Source organism: Odontesthes bonariensis, chromosome 10 (assembly GCF_027942865.1).
Source record: "Odontesthes bonariensis isolate fOdoBon6 chromosome 10, fOdoBon6.hap1, whole genome shotgun sequence".
Classification (NCBI taxonomy): Eukaryota; Metazoa; Chordata; class Actinopteri; order Atheriniformes; family Atherinopsidae; genus Odontesthes; species Odontesthes bonariensis.
The window spans coordinates 13,008,028-13,031,889 of record NC_134515.1 but is presented as its reverse complement, the minus strand read 5'-3'; the positions used below and the strand labels follow the sequence as shown (position 1 = coordinate 13,031,889).

At 39.9% G+C, this 23,862-nt stretch overlaps 1 protein-coding gene across 3 annotated transcripts in view; it reads left to right on the top strand.

The window, feature by feature from the left end:
• The first annotated feature begins 8,053 nt into the window (after nucleotides 1-8,053).
• The window catches only part of mtcl2 (microtubule crosslinking factor 2), an 88,120-nt gene continuing 72,311 nt past the window's right edge, over nucleotides 8,054-23,862 (top strand). For all 3 annotated transcript variants that reach the window (XM_075476310.1, XM_075476311.1, XM_075476309.1), the window contains exons 1-3: nucleotides 8,054-9,371; nucleotides 14,226-14,327; nucleotides 15,322-15,444. In XM_075476310.1, the coding sequence (XP_075332425.1) occupies nucleotides 8,385-9,371; nucleotides 14,226-14,327; nucleotides 15,322-15,444 (1,212 nt within the window). In that variant the 5' untranslated portion in view covers nucleotides 8,054-8,384. The remainder of the gene's footprint in view (nucleotides 9,372-14,225; nucleotides 14,328-15,321; nucleotides 15,445-23,862) is intronic.

Sequence of the window (23,862 nt, the reverse complement as noted above, 5' to 3'; positions counted from 1 at the left end):
AAATGGATGGACGGGCCATTAAAGCTAAGATCACAAACATATTAACATAGCTGATCTAACAGTTGTAAACCAGGCCAGTAATTTCAGATGTTATAAGTGCTTGAACGAGATCATGGGACCACTCACACTGCACAGGAGCCCCAGGTGCGAAAGAGCACTGTCAGCAGGAAATCTGTGACTTAATATCAACATATTTAGGCCATCTTCAATACCCTGCTGGGAAGGAGAGCTGAAAAGACTTGTTATTCCAGGCAAAACAGGTCACATGAGACTCAATCTACTTGAATGGGACAAATGTCCCCTTCGGTTCTGACACTGGGAATAAAGAATAATCAGTGGAGGCTCGTAAAAGAACACGGACAGATGAAAGTAAGGAAACACTGAAAGCTCGTGTGGATTTGAAAAACTTAGCGATCTTTCAAGAGGATTCAATAGTGTGAAAACATGGTACTTTTAAATGATTTCACACAAATAAAATTAAATCATTTCCATATCAGAAACAATCTGTGACTGAGGACATAGAACATAGTTAAAAACAGAAGGAAGATGGCTTGTGAAATGGTTTAGGAATACTCAGATAAATAAAAAGTTGAAAGGCAAAATAGATTTGGAAGATGTCTTAAAAGCTGTGGGATACCATGAAAACTGACAGGAATGTCCTTCAACCAAACCAATAATAATCTATAGCTTGTTTGGCATTTTTATTCCTTGTGTATTCTGTTTTAGTTTTCTGTCGTCATTTTTAGATTCTGTTGTTAAAATTTGCATTCTGTTTGTGTTATGCTTAAATTCTAGTTGTTTTCAGTCTGTTGTTTTTTTTTTTTAGTTTCACTCTGTTCTTGTCATTATTGTCCCCTAGATGTCCTCAGTTGTCTTGGTCTTGTCCCTCGGTCTCTATTCACACCGGTCTCACACCTGTTAATTACTCACCCACCTGTTGTCACTCAACCCTTCCCGGTTCATTTAACAGTTTATTATTGTCTCTTTTCCTATGATTCTTCTGTCTTGCTGCTTCGTTGTGCTTGTCTTTGTTGTTTCTTCTTGGTTTACAGTTGTACTGCACCCTTAGTTTGTTTGATTTTAAAAACTACTTTGCTTCACCATTAGTTTGCCTCTGGCCTGCCAGGATTTGGGTCCAGCTCCACCTCTCTGAACATGGATTACAACATTTTCTAACAGACTCCAAGTTGTAAAGGTGAACAGAGCTCTTTCTTCAGCCATTGTGACCAATGTTGAAGCTCTGCAGAGCTTTGTGAGTTCATGCTTTTTGTCATTTAAACTGACCGTTGTACAGACATCCCAGTAAAATATGTCCTGAAGTATTCAAGGATACAGTTTTAAACTTTAAGTGACAAATCGATTGCAGGGACTTTACGGTATCAGCCTCTTATGATAATGTGTGAAGACTGATCAATAACATTGTCTCTGATCCCAGTCATGCCTTAAATATTGCAACCATCAAACTAAAGATTTAATTTGATTGAAATACTAATTTGTGTGCCAGTCAATTCTGACACTGAATGAGAAGCCTAATTGCTGATAAAATGCATGTTGAGATGTCAAATGGCTTCAGATTTATCTGACAGTAAATCATCATCATCATCCAGTAGCTTCAATTTTTGATTGAAAACCCATCAGGTTTAGTCCAATGCAGTTGCGATAAATTGTGTAAGAATGGGAGAGAATTGGACAAAAAGACAATTTTGGTATAAAACAAACATAAAAGTAGGGCAGAAATATGCAGTTAAAAGTGTAAATGAAGTAGTGACACTGCTGATGCAGCTCATCCTTATAACCAACTACATATGCCACCTGCTTTCCAATTACTGGACTGAAGATGACCTGCAAACGCAGCAAGTTTCTGTTATCAGGGCTTTTCCTCCCAGCAAAGCAGACTAGAATGTAGAATTGTAGTCTATTAATTAGAGTGGACGTCAATGAGAGGCACATCAGGGTAGTTTTCAACCATAATTAGTGAACTATGCTTATTGTATTGTCTAAGTATTTGCTGGTTGGTTGGCCGGGTTATATCCCCCCCCATTCAGTCTCACATTGAGACTTGGACGACTGCGGAGAAATGTGAGGTCTGGTGGTGCCAGAGGACTGTTTATGCTCATTAATTCTTGGATACATATTATGACTTAGAATATCTGACTATCTTAACGATGGTGTAGTTTTAGTGCTGGATATCATTTGTTTAAATAACCCATTCACATTTATGAATACAACTACTTGCAAATTAATCAATTATAACTAATTGAAAGAAAACATGTAAAAGAAAAGTTGAAGATTAAGATATTGAAAAATGTGCAAATTTTGAATTTCATGCCAGCAGCAACAATTTAAAAAAAGAAAATGTTGTTTCACCTCTTCTTTTAACAACACCCTGTAAGCATTTGGTAACTGGGGAAATCAGAACCAGGAAAGTGAAATACTTTCCTGATATCATATTACAGCTATTCAACAGTTCAGAGCCTCATTTGTCAGATCAATCGAGCAATCCTTTTTTTGTTTCATTTTGTTTCTTTGGTCATAATGTCTTCCGTGTGCAACATGCAGGTCTGGACTCTGCACCAATTTCAAATCCATAATCTTTTTCTTCAGAGCTAGGCTTTTGTAACATGTGTATTGCATTCCTGAAATAAGCAAGGCCTTCCCTGAAAAAGATGTAATCTGTATGACATGCAGTCTTGCTCCTAAACCTGCATTTATCATTCAGTTTTAATGTTTCTCTCTCAGATGTGAGAGTCACCAATATCAGGAGCACCAACACTTCCCAATCATTGATCACAGATTCTGGCTTTTTGAGCTGGCTTTTTGAATGGTCCCTCTTGATGTATAAATGGTCTACTACATTTCGAATGTCATGAATCAGCTGATGGATTTTACAAACATGGGATTGGATACTCAGAAGGTCAGCAAAGAAAGAATCTGTGAAACAACATAAAATGCACTCTGGACTGTAAAGGTTTCTGTGTGGATGTATGATCCTTGTGTAGCAGCAGGTAAGATGCTAAAAAAAAAAAAGGGATGCAAGCAGTAATTTGACAGGCAACAAAGTCGAGGTCAAATTTATTTATAATCCCTCTAAGAACAAAAAACTGACCAAAGTACAGGTGAGTCTGAAGCAATGCTATAAATATATCTACAGTCCGAGCAGAGCATATATCAAGAGAAACCTTTCCGCAGATTTGATGCAGCTACTACAAAGGCTTGATCGCCTTTGTGTTTTATTTCAGTTTTGGAACATCTAAGAGAAATTTATACTTTGAGAGTAGGCAATACAATTGTAGGATACATCTGGATAGGGACAGGGAGCCAGTGAAGAGATGCAAAGACTGAAGTTATGTGTTTGGACTTTTTTTATGTCAGTTAACAAATGAGCTGCTGTGTTCTGTACAGTTTTCTAAAGCACACTGGGAAGATTTATCTAAACCTACATAGATCAAGATTGGGAACAACCATTCTCAAGACTGGGCCTTTTAGACTGTTTGTAAAAGAGCCCAAGTTTAACACATAGAGAAGACTTTTCACTCAAGCTCCACAATTCCAATATTAAATCAGACTGCAGAATATCATACACTCCAATAAACAGAACCACTTGCAAGCTGTCTTTTCTCCCTAATGACTTTGATGAATAGCTGATTGCTCATCTTCACATATGGCAGATTTTATATAAAACAGAAGATATATGCAGATTGTAAAATTTCTGTGTAAATGACCTTTGCACACACATTCAAAAAGCTTACCAAAAAATATTTTACAAGTTCTGGATGAACATGTTGAAATCACTCATGCATCACTTTCTGTCAATGTTGGCATGCTGAGCTTCCATTGACTCATTAAGATGATGTAACGGTCCACTAATGTTCACTAAGCTGCACGTACACTGTAACAGTCCTATCATGCTGTTAAAAAAAAAAAATCCTGTGTAATAATGGAGACATCCTCATGACAGTGAGCTTAATTAAAATAATGTTACTTGGCAATTTACAGCAAGGCCAATTGCACTAATACTGTGTGATTGGTTTTTAATACATCATAAATGGGTATTGCACATTATGATTTGGCTAAGCTTTATCTTGTGTTAAGGGAAGAGGGAAAGTGGGAGACTTGATACAGAAGTTGGAACCAAAATGGTTGCTGTCTGGATTTTTCTAAATAATTGAATGCCTTTTATCACCAAAAAGGGATGGCCTGTTATTGTTTCAAAGATCCACCCTGTTGCTCCAAATGGACATTTTCATGTCAAATTTGATTCTAAATCAGAGGAAATGCAGATCTGAGCAAAAAAGTACTGATGATACATTTTCTTTATGAAAGCATTTTTTGTTCTCAGCTGGTTTTAGGTTCAAATAGAGCAGATCAGCAATGTTTTAGGGAGAATTATAAATATGATTAGGCTTTGGACCGACATGTGACTTTCTGTGAGTTACTTTGCAGTTAGTGGTCAAACCTTTAAAGCATACATAAGTGTTAGTGTGAAGATTAAGATGTACTGTACTGCCTTGTGTCATATGTAATTCTTTGGTTTCCACTGCAGAACCACAGAATTGATTTAAAGACTGTACGATTTCAGATGCAATCCTCCTGTTCAAAATTAATTAAATATGACAAATATATGAATGAAAGACGAGAACCATATATTCTCTTGTGTTAAAACCAAATGAAACCTGGAAGTGATTTACAGTGTGAGGGCTTATTATAGACAGTGTCACAGATATGTGTGGAGAGAAGAGAAGAGAAAATGCAGGAAAAGATTTTGAGGCAGAAGGGTGGAACAGTAAATTTACTATAAAGTAAACTTAAGATTCTCCTGAGGCAAGTATCAAGAAAACTGAAAAATCCAAAAACACTAGGAGAAAAACCTGACAGGAACAACCTAAATGTTGAACAAGGCGTGACGAATGACAGAATAACAATGAGAAGGATCTGACAAGGAACAAAGGAAAACTATATACTGAGGAATTACTGATTAAAGCAGTACATGTCTCATAATGGGTAACTAGGACCAGGGTTCCAATCGAATAGTCGAATTTTACTTCGGAACCTTCCTAACTGAGTGAAACAACCAGGATGTATCTGAGCAGCAGCCCCATCAAGAGCCGTTGGAATTCTCTAAAACGAAGACAAGTAGCCATGCTTCTATGCTTGCCATTCTGGGGTACATGCTCATAAATCATCCACAGAGATTGATTTTGACAAAAAAATCTACATGATTTGCACTGGATCATTTATGAGACATTAACCAGATGATGGCCACGGTTTTACAGGCAGCCACTGAGGAGATTAAAACGAAGATCAGAGCACAAGTATGGAAAGATATGCTGCTACTTAACCATGGATTGTAATTGTGTATACAGAGGGGTAAACATTGCATTAATATGTAAATACTTTAGAGGAGGTGCTGTGCTTTTTAGCTTTGATAATAAAACAAAGCTTCAGTTGGTGGCTGGAGATTAGCCTCCATGCTTTTTAGGAAATATTGAAGGAACACATCTTTGTGATGCATCTACTTGCTCTGTTTGTTCCAAAAAAGACTCTTTGTATGAGAGAATTTAAAGAGACTGTATCGTGACGTTTTTACTGAGGGGTGTTGGGCTTTATGATGACCACCGATAGACTCAAACGGGGTAGAGATGGCTTTTTTTTTTGTGACAGAGGGCAAAACAGCTAAATGAATTCTGTATGGAAATCTACTGTCTGCTGACATGCAGCCAGATGTGGAATTCATTGGATGGTGCTTCACAGTACAGTTGGACAGAAAACGTGCCTGCTCTGCAGTTTGCTTGTGTTCATGTTGCTGTTTTCTTTGTCTGGAAGTTGTGTGCTGATATACAAAAGAAAAGCGGTGTCTAACAAAGACGCTCAGAAGTACCTGGATTGAGAAGTTTTAAAAGTCCCAAAGTAGGATAACTGTGTGATAGGCAGCTAAGCTATAAACAACAAATGAAGACGGCTGTAGTAAAGACCTGGTAAAGCATCATCTCAGGGGATGCCCATGGTTTCCACACTTCAAGCAGTCACTGACAATAAATTGTTCCTAAAACGATCTAAATATGGATATTCATACAGTGTGTATATGAACATCCTTATTAATATAATTACATCATTTATTCAATGATGTTGGTTTGATTATATTTCAGAAGATAAAAAAAACAGGTTTTCAACTAATTGGCTTCCAGAACTCTTCCTCTCCTTTGGGAGTGTATACCCTCATATTAAAGCTGCTGTATGCCCTTTAAGCCAAATTGAAACCAAATGTTTGGTAGACATCTAAAATGGCAAAAACTGTTTGAAAAAATGTTCAAACTTCTCAGAAAATGGTCAGCCGTGTGAGGGCTTGAAGCAGACTAAACATTAGGATGATAAAGTGTAAGAGAACAAGCCAAGAAGATGAACTGGTAGAGGTATAGACAGAATATAAAGGAACGTCTACAGATTCTGGGACATGTTGTTGTGAAAAATGTCAAATATTCTGCACAATGTACAGTGCTGTGCTAAAGTTTAATGCCACTCCTCATTTGGCATACCAGCCTTTTCTCACAGTTTTCTTAACTCAAGAATGGCTCCTTGACAGCCACTTTCCATGTAGACCATTACTGACGAGGCTTCGGGGAACAGTAGATGGATCAGCTAAAGGTCTAAGCATCTCTCAGGTCCTGTGTCAGATATTTTTCCCTGTTTCTTAAGTACGTCACTTTCAGATACCGTTCATCCACTGACTATAGTTTTTAAGCCTGACACCTCCTTTTTCCTCCACAAACTGTGTTATCTTTAGCTTTTTTAGCAAGATACAAGTAAAGAAATTGGAAGAAATAATGTCTTTGTGACAAGCTGCTCATTCAAAATGTGTAAAGATGGTTTAAAATTGGTTCTTTATTATTCAATAAAGTTATATATTATATATTCAAATAAAATTAAAATTGTATTTGAATTTTTGAATTTGAATATTATTCTATTGAGTTGTTTTGTTTTGTTGAAGACATAAAACTGGCTCATCCCTTGAGTTAGGTGCCTTTTTTTAAGCTTAAATGATTCATTGGTCAGTATCTCCTCTTCATAGACTTTGGCTCTGCTTTCAACACCATCCTCCCTTACAGTGTGGTGAGTAAACTGTTAGCCCTGGGACTCCAATGTTCCACCTGTATCTGGATAAAGGACTTCCTGACGGACTGTAAACAAAGGGTGGTGCACAGAGAGCAAACTGCTCTTGATCACAACTGAGACCAAGGAGCTCGTTGTGCAGAAGCAAATGGATATCCGGCAGCCACTCTGTATTAATGTGAACACAGCAGAGCTGGTGAAGAAAGCCCAGCAGAGACTTTAATTTCTGAGAATCCTGAGTAAAAATGACACACCCCAAAACCTGCTGGTATGCTTTTATTGCTGCTCTATGGAGAGCATCCTGTGATGCTGTGTATGGTGTTCCAGCTGCAGAGAGGAAAATACTCCAGGGAATTATGAAGACTGCTCAGAAGATCATCAGCTGTTCTGTACCCTCTCTTTAAGTAACAGCAGATATGAGTGAGAGGGAAAAGTGAGACCTTATGTTAAGTACAGTTTCAATGTGCACACGAGGTCCCACTGGCTTCTGTGAAGCGGAAATAAGGAATGATGTTTCATTTATAGACCTCTATTTATTTGATCCAATTATTTAGCATAGATCTGGTTACTAAAATACTGTGAGGGGTTAAATATTATAAGGGCTTGTGCCTCGATATGACAACTCATCTGATATGCCCAAAGGTTGTAGCTCGAAGAAGCCTTTTTCAGAAGTTTAAGCAGCCACGTTTAATTGCTTTATTGCATTCACTTATATCCATAAGTGATCCTTATTTTAAATGCCGTTTATTGTCAGCATGTCATCACCTTGGCCTACGCATTGATCTTTCTTGCTCTTGCTCTCCGTGTTCTTTTAAAATATTGCAGTGGTGGCGACAGAGAGCTGCATAAATTAGATCCGCTCTCTTCCCCAGGGCTACATCCCCTTATCTGGGCGGAGAAAGGGGCAGAGAGATAGTGACCATAGCCACCACACTGCCTCCCTCTTCTCACCAACAATTTCTCTGAGCAGGAACCGGTTACTGGAGGTAACCTCGGCAAAAGAAATCCCGGGGAGAGGAGAGGAGGACAATAAAAGGACTGATTCGTACATTATTTTTTTTAAACATCTAGTGGAAACCTGGATTCTATTTCACCGTTTTGCAGGCTTTGCTTCCCGCGTCGTCCTGTTGCGCTGCTCAGGCTCTCATTGTGGCTGGAGGAGTGATCTCCTTTTGTGTTGCTCTGCAGTTGGTTGTTCACACTCCAACTTCTGCCTCCTCTTTCAGCAAATAGGAGGTTCCGATTCTGCCTTTCTTGTGTCGCCCTAAACGGAATGAATGACAAAAACAAAGGAGGTTGATGTCAACAACTCTCCGACTCACCTCTTCTTTGCCTCGCCCAAGGAACGGAGACCCAATCTCCGGCAGCAGATGGAAAGCGGAGGCGGGACGGAGAGCTCGGACATTGGCCAGACGCAACACGCGGTGCCCGGTAAGCCGCAGCCCGAAACTGCAGAGCTATCTACGATGTCGCCCGTTCCGCCACCCGGGGAGAAGAAAAAGATAAACAGGGCCCCGTCTCCGGCGAGACCCAAAGATGTGTCCGGGTGGTCACTCACGAAGATCCGCGGGGGGATTGGGACCCCAACTCTGAGCGTCAAGCCCGGAGCCATCCATTTGGGTAGCCGCATTTCTAGGCGCAGCCCCGTGGGAAGTCTTGTTGGAAAGGATGGTAAAGCGGAGAGGTCTGGTGGCAAAACGGCAGGGAAAGCATCCCTCTCCGCCGGCATGTTGACAAAGACCTCTGGGTCTAAGACTGTTAAGAATACCGGCGGGCGGAGAAAGGTGTCGGACGCCAGTATAGGATCCGATGATCTTTCCAAGGACTCTGGCTGCGCCCCTGGGAAGCTCTCCCCGACCGACAGTAGCTCCGAGCTGTCGGACTGCGCCTCAGAGGAAAACAAACTCTCAACGGACGCTGTGAGCAGCGACGCTGAGTCAAGGAGCAGCCGGGGCGGCGGGCCAGACGGAGAGAAGACACTCAGGGATGGCGCGTTGGCGGACAAAGCCAGCCAACAAGCCGCTGCTAAGACTACCTGCTCCACTGCTTCAAAAGATGACAAGGACCGGCTCTCTCTGAGCATGGACACCGGGGAGGGGAGCCTTTCCACCGGCGAGGAGCGGTCGGCCACCTCGTTTGACAGCAGGGTGCCTGCCAGCACATCTCTGGCATTCTCAGACCTCACAGAGGAGTTTATGGACGGCATGCATGAGGAGTTTGTCCGGGAAATAGAAGAGCTGAGATCTGAGAACGATTACCTCAAAGTAAGTGCAACAAATATTCTGAATTTGTGTCTTCATTTTGCCTAATCCAACGGTTCCCAGGTTGATTCAACCATTCTGCATCACAGCGACCAGATTCTGCATCAGGGATATAAAGGGTCATGGAAATATAATGATCGGGCTCATTTAACAGTTTGTAAGGCTCATGTGAACAAGATGCAAAAAACAAATACTCCTTCTTTCTGGTTTATTTGGAAGTCTACTCTGATTTCTTTTTTTTTTTAACAACCAACTTGTTTCTCAGCTATGTAGCGATTCCTCTGGATGCCTTCCAACGCTGCTCACTACAAGGATGATGGTGTTGTCAATAGATAGTCTGCACCCATTGACACAAGACCATATGCATGCTGCGTTGTTGCCACAAAATGTCACATTTGAGTAGAAAAAAATAATTTGGTTGTTGTGATTTCCATTATTATTTTTTTTACATCAAGTGAGAATGTTGTCGAACAAAGTCTGCAGAGAAATGCCCCCCTCTGTCTTGCAGCTAATTTCAGAAGGCTTTGGTTTTACAGAGTTGAACTCTCTGGACTGTTTATGCAGTCTTTTTTTTACCAAGAGGAATGTGGATCCAGCATTCAAAACGATAATGAGCCCATCACTTTGCAAGATTATCTCAAGTACTTTGACTCACATTGGGATTTAAGTGTCTTCAAAACGACTACCAGGTCCCACAAAATGTCTGAGGGCCATAGAATGTAATAAAAGTGAATCCACCAGTCAAGCCTGCCTTTTGAGATGGATTAATTAAGGGAAGGATCAACTAAGGAGCATGTCCTGAAGCACTCACTGGCACTGAACAGACAGGCCAATAATGGTAAGAGATTGATTGGAGATGCTCACTGAACAGCAGTGCACACCTATAAACCACCATGTTCTGTTTGTTTAGGGTATTCTGTAAATTGTTTAGATTCTTGCTCCTGTTTCTATGTTTTCTTCACTATATCTTTTATTCAGCCTTGGTGCTTTTATTCCATTTCTAAATACATCATGGTTTGGGTTGAGATAAAAATCCCTTTTTGAAAATAAATTAAATAATCTTTCTTATCTTCTACACTACTTTTGTGTTTGCTAGTGAAGCCACTGGGATTGACCATGTCAGCTTGTGTTAGTGAAAAATAGTATCTCAATTGCCAATCTATCAAATTTTTAAGACATTTATCAATGTTTCTTTGTCTTTGTTTTTCTCATTTTAAACTAGATATGTTTGAAAGATGTGCGACGCTATCAAACTGGGTGAAAGGATGAACTTTAGAAATAATATTTTCTGAAACTGCTGTTGGCAAATTAATCAAGAATAGAAGGAGTTGTGCTTCTAAGTCTAACCCTGCTTACAAATGCTTTTGGCCTGGTCAGTTCAGATTTGGAGCCATGTTTGGAACTGTGTGTGGTTGCTGACTGAATATAGGATAAAAGGTGCCTCATTGGACCACGACAAAGTCTCGTGGGAGCCTATGCAGTCTTATAAATCTGTTGTTGCAGCTGTGAGGAACACCTGGTCAGTAATCGGAGGATCAAAACTACATACTGTTGAAGCGTTAGACTCCCTGACCTATTCTAGATCCTCATTCTTCCCCCAACTCTCCTTTTTTCTCCAGAAGTTGGAGTCACACAAATTATGAATTTACACTTTTGTGCGTTTAATGTTGCTGTGAAAATGTGTTGCAGCTACAAGAGAATACATGGTCAAATGTGTCAGTTACGATTCATGCAGTCAAACTACTATCTCTTTATCCTGCTGCATTCCCATCACTTGGTGAAATGCAGACAACATTTTGATGTTTACCAGGGTATGTGGGAGGAATGGAGCAACCCAGACTTTATTAAAGTGTCTTTCCCTCTGCATAAAGTTGGAAAATGAACTGAATCATCTCTCAGGTCCACATGGTTAACTTAAACGAGTGCGCCCTGACAGTTTTACAAGGATTTAACTTTATGGACTTAACTGTTTTAAGAATGTTCTGTCCCGTGACTACAATTTTAGATACTAGACGAGCGCTTGAAATGGCCTGCTCAGCATTATATCCTTTAATTCTCACAGTATTTTACATTGCAACAAAGTGCTTCATACAGTTAAACAGCTTTAAGAACAACAGTTTTGAGTGTGACAACTACTGGCATCAAGGTGGAGATGTCAAACATCGCAATAGGCAAAATTACTGAATTACATCAGTAATTTCAGCTTTTGTGCCGTCGCCTATTCCAGAAACGTTTCGCCTCCTCTTGCTTTTGCTTATTCAACAAGGTTGGCAAGCAAAAAGTCTCCTAGCTTTAGCCTCATACTCGTCACACACATGCATCATAAGCAACAGGAAAAAAGGCTATTTTATCCAACTTGATTAATATTCTCAAAAGTCATTTGAAAACATAAACGCCACTGAAGACAAAAATGATCTGGTGACCAACAAGCGTCATGAGTCATCCTATCAGAGGATGTCTATCACTATTGAAAAAACAACATTAACTAAGCTTAAAATTTAGTTTAGTAACCTCAAAACATTCGTGGTCAAAAATTTGAAAAGATCAAGATTTTGATTTGTCATTTAAGGTGCCATATATCAGTAACTGCAGATGCAACATTTGCATAAATGAACAAATTGCAGTAATTTGATTGATTTTTGGGTTCCAGAAAAAGAGAGAGCTAGAAAAATTTGAGGCAAATATGCCCCTAAATCACGAAGTGAGGGGAGTTATCACAGCAGATGTGTGTGCAGTCTGATATCTAACATTAACCTGTCTGGCTCTCCAATATGACAGCTGGTTGGTTGATTTCTTCTCCTGAGTGGCTTTTTTCTTCCATGACGGAGGCAATCTTCCCTGTTCGTCCTTAGTTAGCTCTGAAAGCAGGTCAGTGGACCTACTCTGTCTCTCGCCACATTAAATTGCGATTCCCTGGTTTCATGTCCTCACTTTCTTTCTCACTCTTTGCTGTCACGTTTCAATCCTCCTCGTTAATATTGTGTCTGCATCTATATCATGCTTTGTTTTTCTTTATCCACTTTGCCTTTTTGTGCCTTTCCTTGTTTCTTCTTCTTTTCATCATTTCCCTTCTTTCTCTCCCCTTCTCTCTTTGCTTTTCATTTTTAACATTTCCATTCTACCTCCTCTGTTGCAGATGTGCTGCAGTCTGCTTCGGCTCAGTCAACAAATCTCTTACACAAGATTGCTGCACATTAATCCATCACAGATTACCTTGAGACTTAAAATGTTTCTGATACTCACGGTTTATTCTTTGGGTGATGGCGACACAGACACACCCTGCCCACTGTATTTTCCACACACACACACACACACACCTCCCCAGAGCTCCTTGTTGCTGCAGAAGCTGACCCACATTCTCTACTGTAGTAGATCATGACAGCACTACTACTACTACAGCCTCTCCTTTTCCTGTTGCGTATTATGCAAAACATGCACATACATGCAGAAAGTTTTGTGAACACACACATTGAAACGCACATTGTGTGACACACCTCTTGCTGTCGCATAAAGACAAGTGACCCAGACCTCTTCTCAAGGTTAATAATTTCATTGCCGACACCCACGCTACGTCAAGGGCTGCACTTCAAAAAAGAATCTGAGGGATGATGCAATTCATGCTGCCGGGCTGAAATGAATATTTGATGCCTGTTTGTCTAAAAGAGAGGTTTATAACAACACGATTGTAAAACATTTGTAGTGGATTATATTTTTAGTGATGTGTTGATGCTCTTCCACGGGATTTGCAAAGATTGCTTAGGTTTTTATTTTAGTGTGTTGGAATGTCTTCCTTTGCTCTCGAAGCTGTTTCATAAACCTCATTTCCCTCAAGGGACGTATCAATTTCCTCTAATATAAACTATTAGCTAGAACTTGACCTTTGACCTCGTCGGTGGTACCTTGTGGATGAGAGAGAAAAAGAAGCGGCATTACGGTATCATATTATTCTGTGCTCGATTGTGCTTCTCACAGCATTTGTGATGTGTTTCCGGTGATCCCTTTTGTTGTACATGACAGAATATGAACAGGTCATTTTATTAGGACACAAACTAAATGCAATAATTAGAATGATGAAAACGAAGATTTGGTCACTGACAGCAAGTAGTGATTTAAAAGAATAGATGGTGATCATAGAAAGGTTAATGGGATGATCTTTTATTATGTCTCGGTAAATGTTGAAGAGTTCTCTTCATGTGTACTGATGTTGTTAGTACGGAAGCCGAGAGCGGACGTGGTTGTACGTATAAACTTTTTTTCTGGTGGTTTTCTCGAGATAACGAGATAATTATCTCGAGAAAACAATGATCGTTTTCTCTAGATAAGGAGTTAATTTACCGATGGTTTTCGAGGCCACTTTTTCTCCCCAGTCCGCCCCTGTTTATATGTGTTTATATGTATTTCTGGCAAAGGTGTACCCATTTTTACCTCCCTTTCATTGAAAACTGAATGAAGTAGCCTATGAATCAAACATGGAATGTGGAGCGTTTGTGTAACAATTCTGCTTGTGAAAACGCACAAAGCAAATCTCGCTGGTGTGACAAGCATTTGAAGAATGGAATCAGGTTTAACACACACCAATCATGCCGTTATCGTTTTCAGAATCAGAATCAGAATCGAAATAATGAGTTATTTATCTCGAGAAAACCATCAGAAAAAAGTTTATACGTACCACGTCCGCTCTCGGCTTCCGTCTGTTAGCTCTTTACAGTCATTTCCAAAGGAATGTTCATTTCCCGGTCCAAACAGCACATCATGGTCCTTTCTGAGCAGGTTAATGTTAGAGAAGTGCTTAGCTCATACTATTGTTCTGTGAAAACGACATACGCACTCAAACTTTTGCTTCTTCACTGTTTCCAGGATGAGATGGAGGAGTTGAGGTCTGAGATGCTGGAGATGAGGGACATGTACATGGAGGATGATGTTTACCAGCTGCAGGAACTGCGGCAACAGCTGGAACAGGTACAAATGTGGGCAGATGGTGATGCCTAGTGAGAATCACTGAATCCGTGTTTGCATATTTTTATGGTATCTTTGCTTGCTAATTTGAATAAATAGGACAGGCAGAGGCTGTGAAATGTTTGAAACGGGCAAGTAAGACGAGGGGGTTATCAATCATCTGTATATTGTCTTTGTCTTGAGGTATGCAAAGCCAGGCAGAGTGAGGATGAGCCGAATGATCCTCAGTCAACTTTAAGGCCATTATTGTGTTGCGCTTAAACATGAATGTAGTTTAGGAAAACGCATCAGTTCCAGCTAGCAAGAATAACTTTAATATAGCCAGCTAGTTAAACTGTCACTAACAGCAATGCAGACTTTTGATATTGGCGGTATTTTAAATTGGTTGAAAACTCGAGGTGCCGCTATCATTCATCGCAGATGAATGATAATAGCCCAGCCTCGTGTTGATGACGCACACCAGATGAGCGCTATACACTGCATGTACAATATAAACTTAGCCAACATGACATAGTTATTTCATTTAGTCATTCATCAGACACTTTTAATCAAGGCAACTTAAACTGGTGTAAGCTGGAAGTGCTAAATCTGCTAAAAGTACTAAATACAAGCAGAATAGGTGTGTGTGAGTTAGAGGGTTTTATATGATGTAGCCCTTTCTGAAGCCTCAAATTTCTCATTTAGGCTGTTGCCATCTGGATTATTTTGAAACTGGATTAGTGAAGGGTGGATTTGATTAAGAATCCACTGACAATGCTGTTTGCACACCATACGACCCATTTACTAAATGAACATCATACTGTACTCAAACTAGTGAAGCTGTTATTAGTGTGAAAGAGCTTCACATTTTACATTTGAATCACAGATTTAAGCAGCAGAAATTGTCTGCTCCAAGCACTATATTTCAGTCACTGTTTCAAAGCGCTGTAAGATAAATGGGAGGAACAAAGAAGGTTTAGACGGCTGACTCATTGCATCATCGACTGACCCTCCTCAGGCAAACAAGACCTGCCGCATCCTGCAGTACCGGCTGAGAAAGGCAGAGCGGCGCTCTCTCCGAGTGGCACAGACGGGGCAGGTGGACGGGGAATTAATAAGGACGCTGGAGCAAGACGTAAAAGTAAGTGTTCCAAACTGCTGATTAGCAGCATCATATATGGGGAATGTTGGTTTGCTTTTTTTTGTTTTAAATGTTATGTTAGTTAATTGACCTTGTAGAGAGTGTAGTCTGAAGTAAGTTGGTATTTGGGCGATATCGTAAGCTATCTTGTGACTATCTACATGAAAACTTGTTTGTAGTCATGACATTGTTAAAATAAACAACTGGATATACATATCTTTCTGTCAGCTAATTTTCTGTGGAAAAGAGAATGTTTCTCTTATTCTTCTCAAGCCCACTCTCAAACAGACATTTAACATTTTCAGATCATTTGTGGAAATTAAGATCTGCTCGTGTGACAAATCTTTGCACCTTACAAAAACCCAGTCGGTTAAACCTTTTTTCCTTAACAGCATACTTGCTTGTATAAGTAGTCTGAACAGGAACATCTGCTTTGTGTATTAGTGACGACTTGATGAGACATAAAAATAGCAAAGGAAATAACTAATCACTGTTGCCAATGAAGTGTTGTTCCAAATGCCAAAAGAAGCTGTTCTGGGATGTGTTCTGTTCTGGATGCTGTTTATGTATTAATAGACAGTTTTTCTGACCCATTTTCTACGCTGTTTAAGTCATGAGACGGTGCGTGTCACAGGACTGTGTTATACTGAAGGTGATGAGGTCAGGCCTTCTCTGGTTTGTTTGAATTGCTCACAGTATATATGGACTGTTACACTAACTTAAAAACAGAGAATGCCTCATTATTACAGGACCGTCAGTTGACATCACATTTTAAAACTCATACAGATCAGTTATTTGGTCACTTGAGAAACCGCCACAAAATACTCATTCACACAGACAGTTAATGCATGTGCCCTTCACAGATTATACTTGCAACCATTCCAGTCATGTCAGGAATCCTTGATAAAGGACATTTTTACTTAAACACACTGAGCTCGGGTCAAAGCTTTCGAGTGTGTTTTGTCACGCTGGCCCTGGACTATGACTGCTCTCTGCTAAATTCGCAGCGTTCCTCTGACATTTTCCATGTTGAGGAGGACACAATGAAGCCTTTATACCCTCTAAGACTGAGAGAGTGTGAGAGTGAGACTGTGTGATATCAGTCGCTGAGGGCTTTCCCCCTGCTGCTGCTGTCTGTCTCTCAGCTGCTGTCTCACCATCTGGTTGTGTTTGGAGGAAGGATGAAGGGAAGGGGGAAGGAAGAGGATGAGTCTACATCCTGTGTGTCTGAGACTAAAACGGTGATGGAAAAAAGGCAGTGCGGTCACAGTTTGAAAATTCAAATCAACCAATCAGAGTAGGAGGCTGAATCAGGGAAGAAAGTGAAGACAAAGACTCCCCAGGAGAAATGGAACAAGGGAAGCTACTAAAGATCAATGAAATATAAAGAAGCAAAAGCAGAAGAGGGGTTAAATATTTATTTTGTTAAGATATTTGATCTGAGAACTGGCTTGAATTTCATAGCTTGTTGTTGCTTTGGAAAGAGGGATGTCAGGGTTGATGTGGAAAACAGAAAAGCAGCGTCTGAAGAAAAGTGAGTAAAGTCTGCATCTGTTGACTGCATTAGCAAAGATGACACAGGAGACTGGAAAAAATGCTCAGCTGGGAGACTAAGCTGACATCTCTGTATCTTTCTCACAACACATGGCTGAGTGTGTCTTCATGGTGGCAGAGCCTCAGCCTCAGATGGCAGGTCAAGTTACACCATACTTTTCTGTTTGTGTGTGTGTGTGTGTCCCACTTGTGTGAGCCCATTAAACCCTTGTTAAGCTTCTCTTTTGCTGTTCTCTTATAGTCACTCCTTTGTTTACTCATCATTATCCTTACAAAAGCAGACTCTTGCTAGCTCTGTGACTCGACTTTGATTCAGCAGTGCTGGAAAATCACTTTAATTGTAGTAAAAACAAGAGAACAGTGACTAAACATTAGAGGAGTACTGTTTCAGTGTAGCAGCTGTAAAAGCTCTGCATCCTGACTCGGGACAGAAAAACTACATTACAAGAATGCATTGGAATTTTGGGAGACCCTTTGACCTCTTTACTTAGTAAAGGGAAAAAAGCCCCAAAGTGTTCCACCTGTCCACAACAAACTGATGGTGGAAGTTGGCAGGATGACCTCGGATGTACAAAAATACCAAACTTGCTGAAAAGTAAGGCACTTTTGATTAGGGATTTGGTCAGGAGTACACGCTAGTTACAGACTGAAATAATGTATCGGTTTTAAAACTTCTGGATGAAGTCATGTAAAATACCTGGCAATAAATTAGTGCCAAATATTTGTCCCCGCATCCTGGATGATGCCCCCCAGTGTATGCTGAAAAGTCAACCATGCTGGTGTCAATGTTCTTATCCTTTGACAAATAAGACATCAATAGGACCAAACTCTTCACCAGCACAGCTCTGCAGTAGGTAGCTGAGTTGTGTAATAAGTTTGCCATCAAGATGCTTCTCTGTGTGGTGCAGTTCGACAAAAAAATTACCAAGTGGTGAGACTTGACACTTGGCAGTCATTTTGGAAATACCTTCCACAGTCACTTCTGGTCTCTATCCGAGTCGGTGCGGAGAAAATCTAAACCCAAATTTCAATGGTCATTGCGACATAAAGCCACATGTGTTAACTCACTATTGAAATTTAATAGCAAACTGCTTAAAAAGCTTGCTTTGCTTTGTCCCAAAATAAAGTTGTTTTTTTTATATATATTTGTGGCATGGCCATCATATGTTTAACAGAAAGGAAAAGAGACAAAGTATGGAGATGGATGCAACAATTTCACACACGATTTGTTTATTGAATAAATAAATGTGAATATTTCTCTACAGCACTGGTTGTAATCCAAATTATTGCATAATACAACTCAGTAGTCTGTGGTAGGGCCATGTCCCTTGAGAAAAGCTGACTTAAGCTGTTCAGCTTTACTGTGATGGTTGCAGAAACATTGGGTGCAGTGTGAAAGAAGGATTTCATGTGACATTTAGATACATATATTTGTTTTTTAGCTTTGCTCAGATGTGTTCCAGAACACGAATACAGACAAAAAATTTCCATATTCTGTAAAATTTTTGTAAAATGAGTTGGTGATTTTTATGACAAATGAAAGTGTCTTTTGAGTGAGTGAAAAAACAAGGGATACACTTTTTTTTTGTAAAATATTAAAATGTACTGCTTACTGGAGCCAAAGTTTGCGCTGGACACGCCTAATGTTTCGTAACTCACGATCCAAGTTGACCTCAAGTGCTGAGCTGCTAAGCTGCTAAGTGGTTTAACTATTGTTGATGCTTCAGGTTCCAGATTTGATGACTCACTCGCATGTAAATGCAAACAAATCAGCAAATACAGACGCAAATTCTTCCCACTCTGATCCCTTCACTCTCATTTGGTCTGTCCTTATTTTCCCCAAATCTGTCTCTCTCACGTTATTGAAGTGGCCTTTTAGCTCCCCTTTAGGGAGAATGTTGGGTGTGATAAGAGCGTTTTTTTTACTAGAGAAAACAGACTGAGAGCTGAAAGAACTGGTGAGACAGAAAGATTGCGTCTGCGTGCAGATATGTCACATGAACATTTTGTGACAAAAACATCTCCTGATGTACATCACATGCTCTCGTTTGTGTCAATTTAGACATCTTGTGGGTCTCTTGCTTGCACACGACTTTGTGTGCGTGTGTGTGTGTGAGAGAAAGAGATTGGTGGTTATTCAGGGTATTTACAGCCATTACAGTCTCCATGAGAATTTCTAATATCATTTCCTGTCCTACTCACACACTTCACTCATTCCCATCGGCCACAGACATCTGGACACGTGCGCGCACACACACACTTATATATACGAATAAAGGAAGTGGTTGTTGGGATTCTCATGATGTCAACACAGAAGTACTTCACCATATTTCCATCAGCATTTGAATTAAGTGATTTTATCTGATGTGTTTGGTTGGTCTTTATTCGGCTGAGTTATTCGGTTTTAGACTAGATGATCGTTTCATGCCCATGCTTTCAGCAATGAGAAGGATTCAGAACGTGTCTACCATAGTTTAATGCCTTCAAGTCTTCACTCCATGTGCCCAAATAAGGAGAAACTACAGGCCTCTTCAGCACTGATTGTAAACCAGGACACTTTTATGGTGCTGTGTGTAATATTTATGCTACATATGGAGTCTGTGTACACTCTGTGCTCTTTCAGGGTCTCCACAGGTTCTAAAAAATGTCTTCAATTGTCCAAAAATAAGTTTTTATTTTGTCTCAAAAAGTCTTTAATTTATGTTAAAAAAGTCTTAAATGCTACAGATAACAGAAATACACTGTGTTTTGATGTTTTCATAATGAACAGAACAAACAGTTCTGTTTTCGGGTGACGATGCTAGCAGCATGCTAGCAGCATTTTGTTGTGGTTGAAGTTGAGTTTTCAAAACTGTGAAGTTGGTCTTAAATTTACATCTGAGTGGCATTAAAAAGTCTTAGATCGTGCCTGCCTTAATCTACTGAAAATGCCTTCAAAATGTCCTTTCTGTCTACAGTCAATGTAATGATTTGACGTAGGCCTTATTTCTCCTTTCTCTTTAATTTAGTTTTTCGTCTTGTAATATTTAATGAGAATCACAGCACCATCCATACATACTATACAGCGGATGATGAACATTTTGTAGATAGTATTCTAGGTTTCGTGCTTGTATGTCTCAAAGTAATTCTCAAGCTCTTGTTATTTTATACAAGTACAATTTTAGCTGTGAGCCATGAGAATCTTTACTGTGGAAACACCCCCCAAACATTCAGAGAGGCTAGTTATAAAAAGATACTCTGGACATTTAAAAACATAAAGGTATTTTGATGACATGAAGGTTGAATAAACTCTGACTAAGTCATTAGACTCGAGGCAGGAAGCAGAAGCAGCAGCATCGGGTACGTTTATCTGAACAGTCTAGCTTTATCCCCATATGTTATGTGCTTTGTGTGTGTTTCTGAGAGGCGGGGAGCTAAAACTGGACTCAGTTCAGTTGGTTTACTGTATGAGCTCAAATTAAGTGTTTCTCTTGCATCTCTCTCACATGCACATACTGCTTATACACACAGAATCAGATTTCAACCCCCGACTGTCACACCATACGTCTCGCACACACTGTATAAGTGCGGTTTCCATGCAAATGTCACAATTTACATCCCTGCTGACAGTAGGAATGGTGGTTTGTCTGCATGTGTGTGTATCATGATGCTATTAATCTCTAATTAGCCTTATGCCAGTATTATGAATAAGCATGTAATTACTATGTTGTATCTGCTGACATAACTCTGAATCTTTAAGAGTTTTCTACTAGATAAAGATGGACAACCAATACAGTGGTAAGATTTAAGATGTGAGGTTTGTATTTTTAAACAGGATATGTTTTACTGGAGGGCACAGTTTTGAGTAGAGCTATAGCAGCATAAACTACCCGAACAAAGCGATTCCTCTACTGTGACCATATGAGAGCCAAGACACTGCTATCTCAATGTTTCTTTAGAGAGATTATTCTAATTCAACTTCTTGACAAAATAATGTAGAGGGCTTCTCACACTTGGGCTATAATGTTTGTTTACTTATAAGACTAGAAATTTAGCTGTTTTTAGTTTTGATACGATCCACTAAACTCTTTTGACATAAAGAATGGTGTTCTTTGAATCAGATATTCTTTCAAGGCATTAAGCAAGGATTCAGGTTCCAAGTTAGTACTGATTATCTTTTGGTTTGGACTATCCACAGAAAAAATGAACACTAGAAAGTCGTTACCATATAATCTTAGAGCCATGTTACCATTTTTTACTATTCTCTGGCATATTATGACTTGTTAACTGAAAAAATAACTTCTTTTAACATTATATGTTCACTGTATATACACTCTTAGACAGATAAATACATGAATAGATGGATGAAGTAGTGGTGATATTGGAGGTGAGATCGCGCTTTTTCATTGTGTCAAAGGCTGTGGGAATTCATCAAATTCCGACACTCTCTGCCAATTCCCTCCATCCCTCCCTGTCTCCTTCTCCCTCTGTCCAAAGATAGATGACCACAGCATGAACTAGAACGGCTGTCACGCCATGGCTCTCTCTCTCTCTGACACTTATGGTTTTATATTTAGACATAAGGCACGCTACGAGTGATGTAACATCCTCTAAGTGGGTGCTTACAGGCCACAATGTTGGACAAGGAAAAAGGTCAACGACATCAACACCAAACATCAGTACCATGCAGGGCTGCCTTAGTGTTATTGGGAGCATCATGCAAAGCCATTCAGTTGAGCAGATTGGAGTGACTGTATGTTCCACCATTTCACCTGTCCTGTCTTTGAATCTTAAAGCACAAATCATGAATTATGTGCATATAGAAATTTCATGGCAGGGTGAAAAGTTTCAGTATCGTGGTTGGGTTCTGGGGCTGTAAATGATGACGACGCTGACACAGAAACGGCAGTGACGAACCGATGCAGTGAGAGGCTTCGCTAAGAAACACAGAGGAGACACACAGAGAGACGGATGATTCAAATATAGACAGCTGTGAGATTGTCACTGAAGCAAATTGTGCTAGTCCTACAAGCTCCCACTTGTGAATTTATATACACAGAACCTATGTGCTCTCATTTTTCAGTTCTTCTTGAAAAAGTCAGAGTACAACCACCACATTCACCTTTTATATTGCATCACGTTACTTTACAGATAAAGTCTGCATATGCACAGCATGCAGTTTCCTCAATATGACTTGAACTTCATAGTTAAAAAGAAAAGAAATGATTAATTTGGCACCAACTGCTGCTAGTGCTTAGAATGACACATGCTTTGGTTGTTTGCTTGTAACAGAACATCTTTGAAGTGATCTTTGGCATATTACGAGTTCTTGTTCTTGACTACACTGTAAAGTAGCTCTTCTTCATTTTGTGAAATTAGGACTTTTAAGTTTTAACTTGATGCACCACAGCAAAATGTGGTACATGAAGAACATCTGGAAATAGATTTAGGAACCACTGGTGTGATTTTGAAAGTGAATAAAGAAACGGGGCCCTGTCTGTCTGTGGGGCAACAAGCCGATTCTGCAATATTCTCCTGCACAGCAAACTGATGGCTTCAGCTCTATAGCAGGCAGTCGATTATTCTACGGAGGGCCACACTTTGTAAGCATATTTTATTGCTCATTTAAAAAAAACAATACAGTCACTCCCAAGGTTGGCGATGAGATCTGAAATGCTTTTCAGTTTCAGTTGAGTCATCGTTCCCCAACATGAAGCCTCAGTGATTTGTTACTTGATAAACAACGGAATGAACCATATTGCTGAGGTAAATGAAACTACAGACCGAACAAATGTTTCTGTCAGATTTGTGCATCAGTATAAATTATGTTCTTATTGTACATAACAGAAGGCTGAAGCCCAGGAAAGTACTCTATAACAGACAAGAAAGTAAAGTGGAAAAAGCATCTATAAATAAAGCTGAGGTTCCAACATCTTTTCAGCAATAAAAATGTTGATGTTATTTGAATGTTTGTACATGAACACCATGGAGGCTCACCCAAAGAGCTTTCAGCCATAAAGTGAATTTAAAAATGACACACAAAGGTCTTATAGCTGTGGTGAAGTAAATTTCGTTTACGTGGCAGGTCCTAATTTCAGATGCCATCAGGGAGGACAAACAGAGGCTGTTCTAAACTTTGCCTGTTTCCTCGCCCTCTCACACATACATTTTTCAGCAGGTGTTACAGGTTCTTCTGTCTCTGCTGTCAGGCAAGACTGGAGTTGTCCCCTGGCAGTACGCTGCGGCCACCTACATATTCTGAAAAGTTAAAAACAAATTAAATATGGTAGAATGCGTTTCTTTATAAATGCATACAAACCAAAGCATTGGGACCATCTGCCTACAATGCAGTGCTCCGTGACCAACGAGGCATGATTTTCTAAGACTTCTGACGTGCCCTGTGGAATTTGCACCACTGTGTTTGCATTAACACCCCTTAAATGCCTTTAAGTTGTGAGATGGAGCTGCCACAGATCAAATCCTGTGGCTCCAGCATATAACAGATTCTGGCTGAGTTTGCAGTCTGAGGAATTTGAGGGCCCAAGCGATGCTTTGAGTTCATGTTTGTCAAACCATTTGCGTAATCATGTGTTACCCTTTACAAGATAATCACATTGGTCTTCATTCCTGCTGATTTCTTGGTAGCCCACCAACTGGACAAAACATCGAAAAATGAGCTTGACACAATGACAAGCTATGTTTAGATGTCACTGCACTACCTGTAGTTGACCCCGTTTACAGAGCGAGCCGGCAACTTGCACCTCGGTGGTCAGATTAAACTCACCTTTTAACCATGGTCATGAAGTCCGGCTCTTACCCAATCAAAACCCAGCTCTCCGACATCGCTGGGCCTCACATGTGCTGCAGCATCTGACCTGTCTAGTA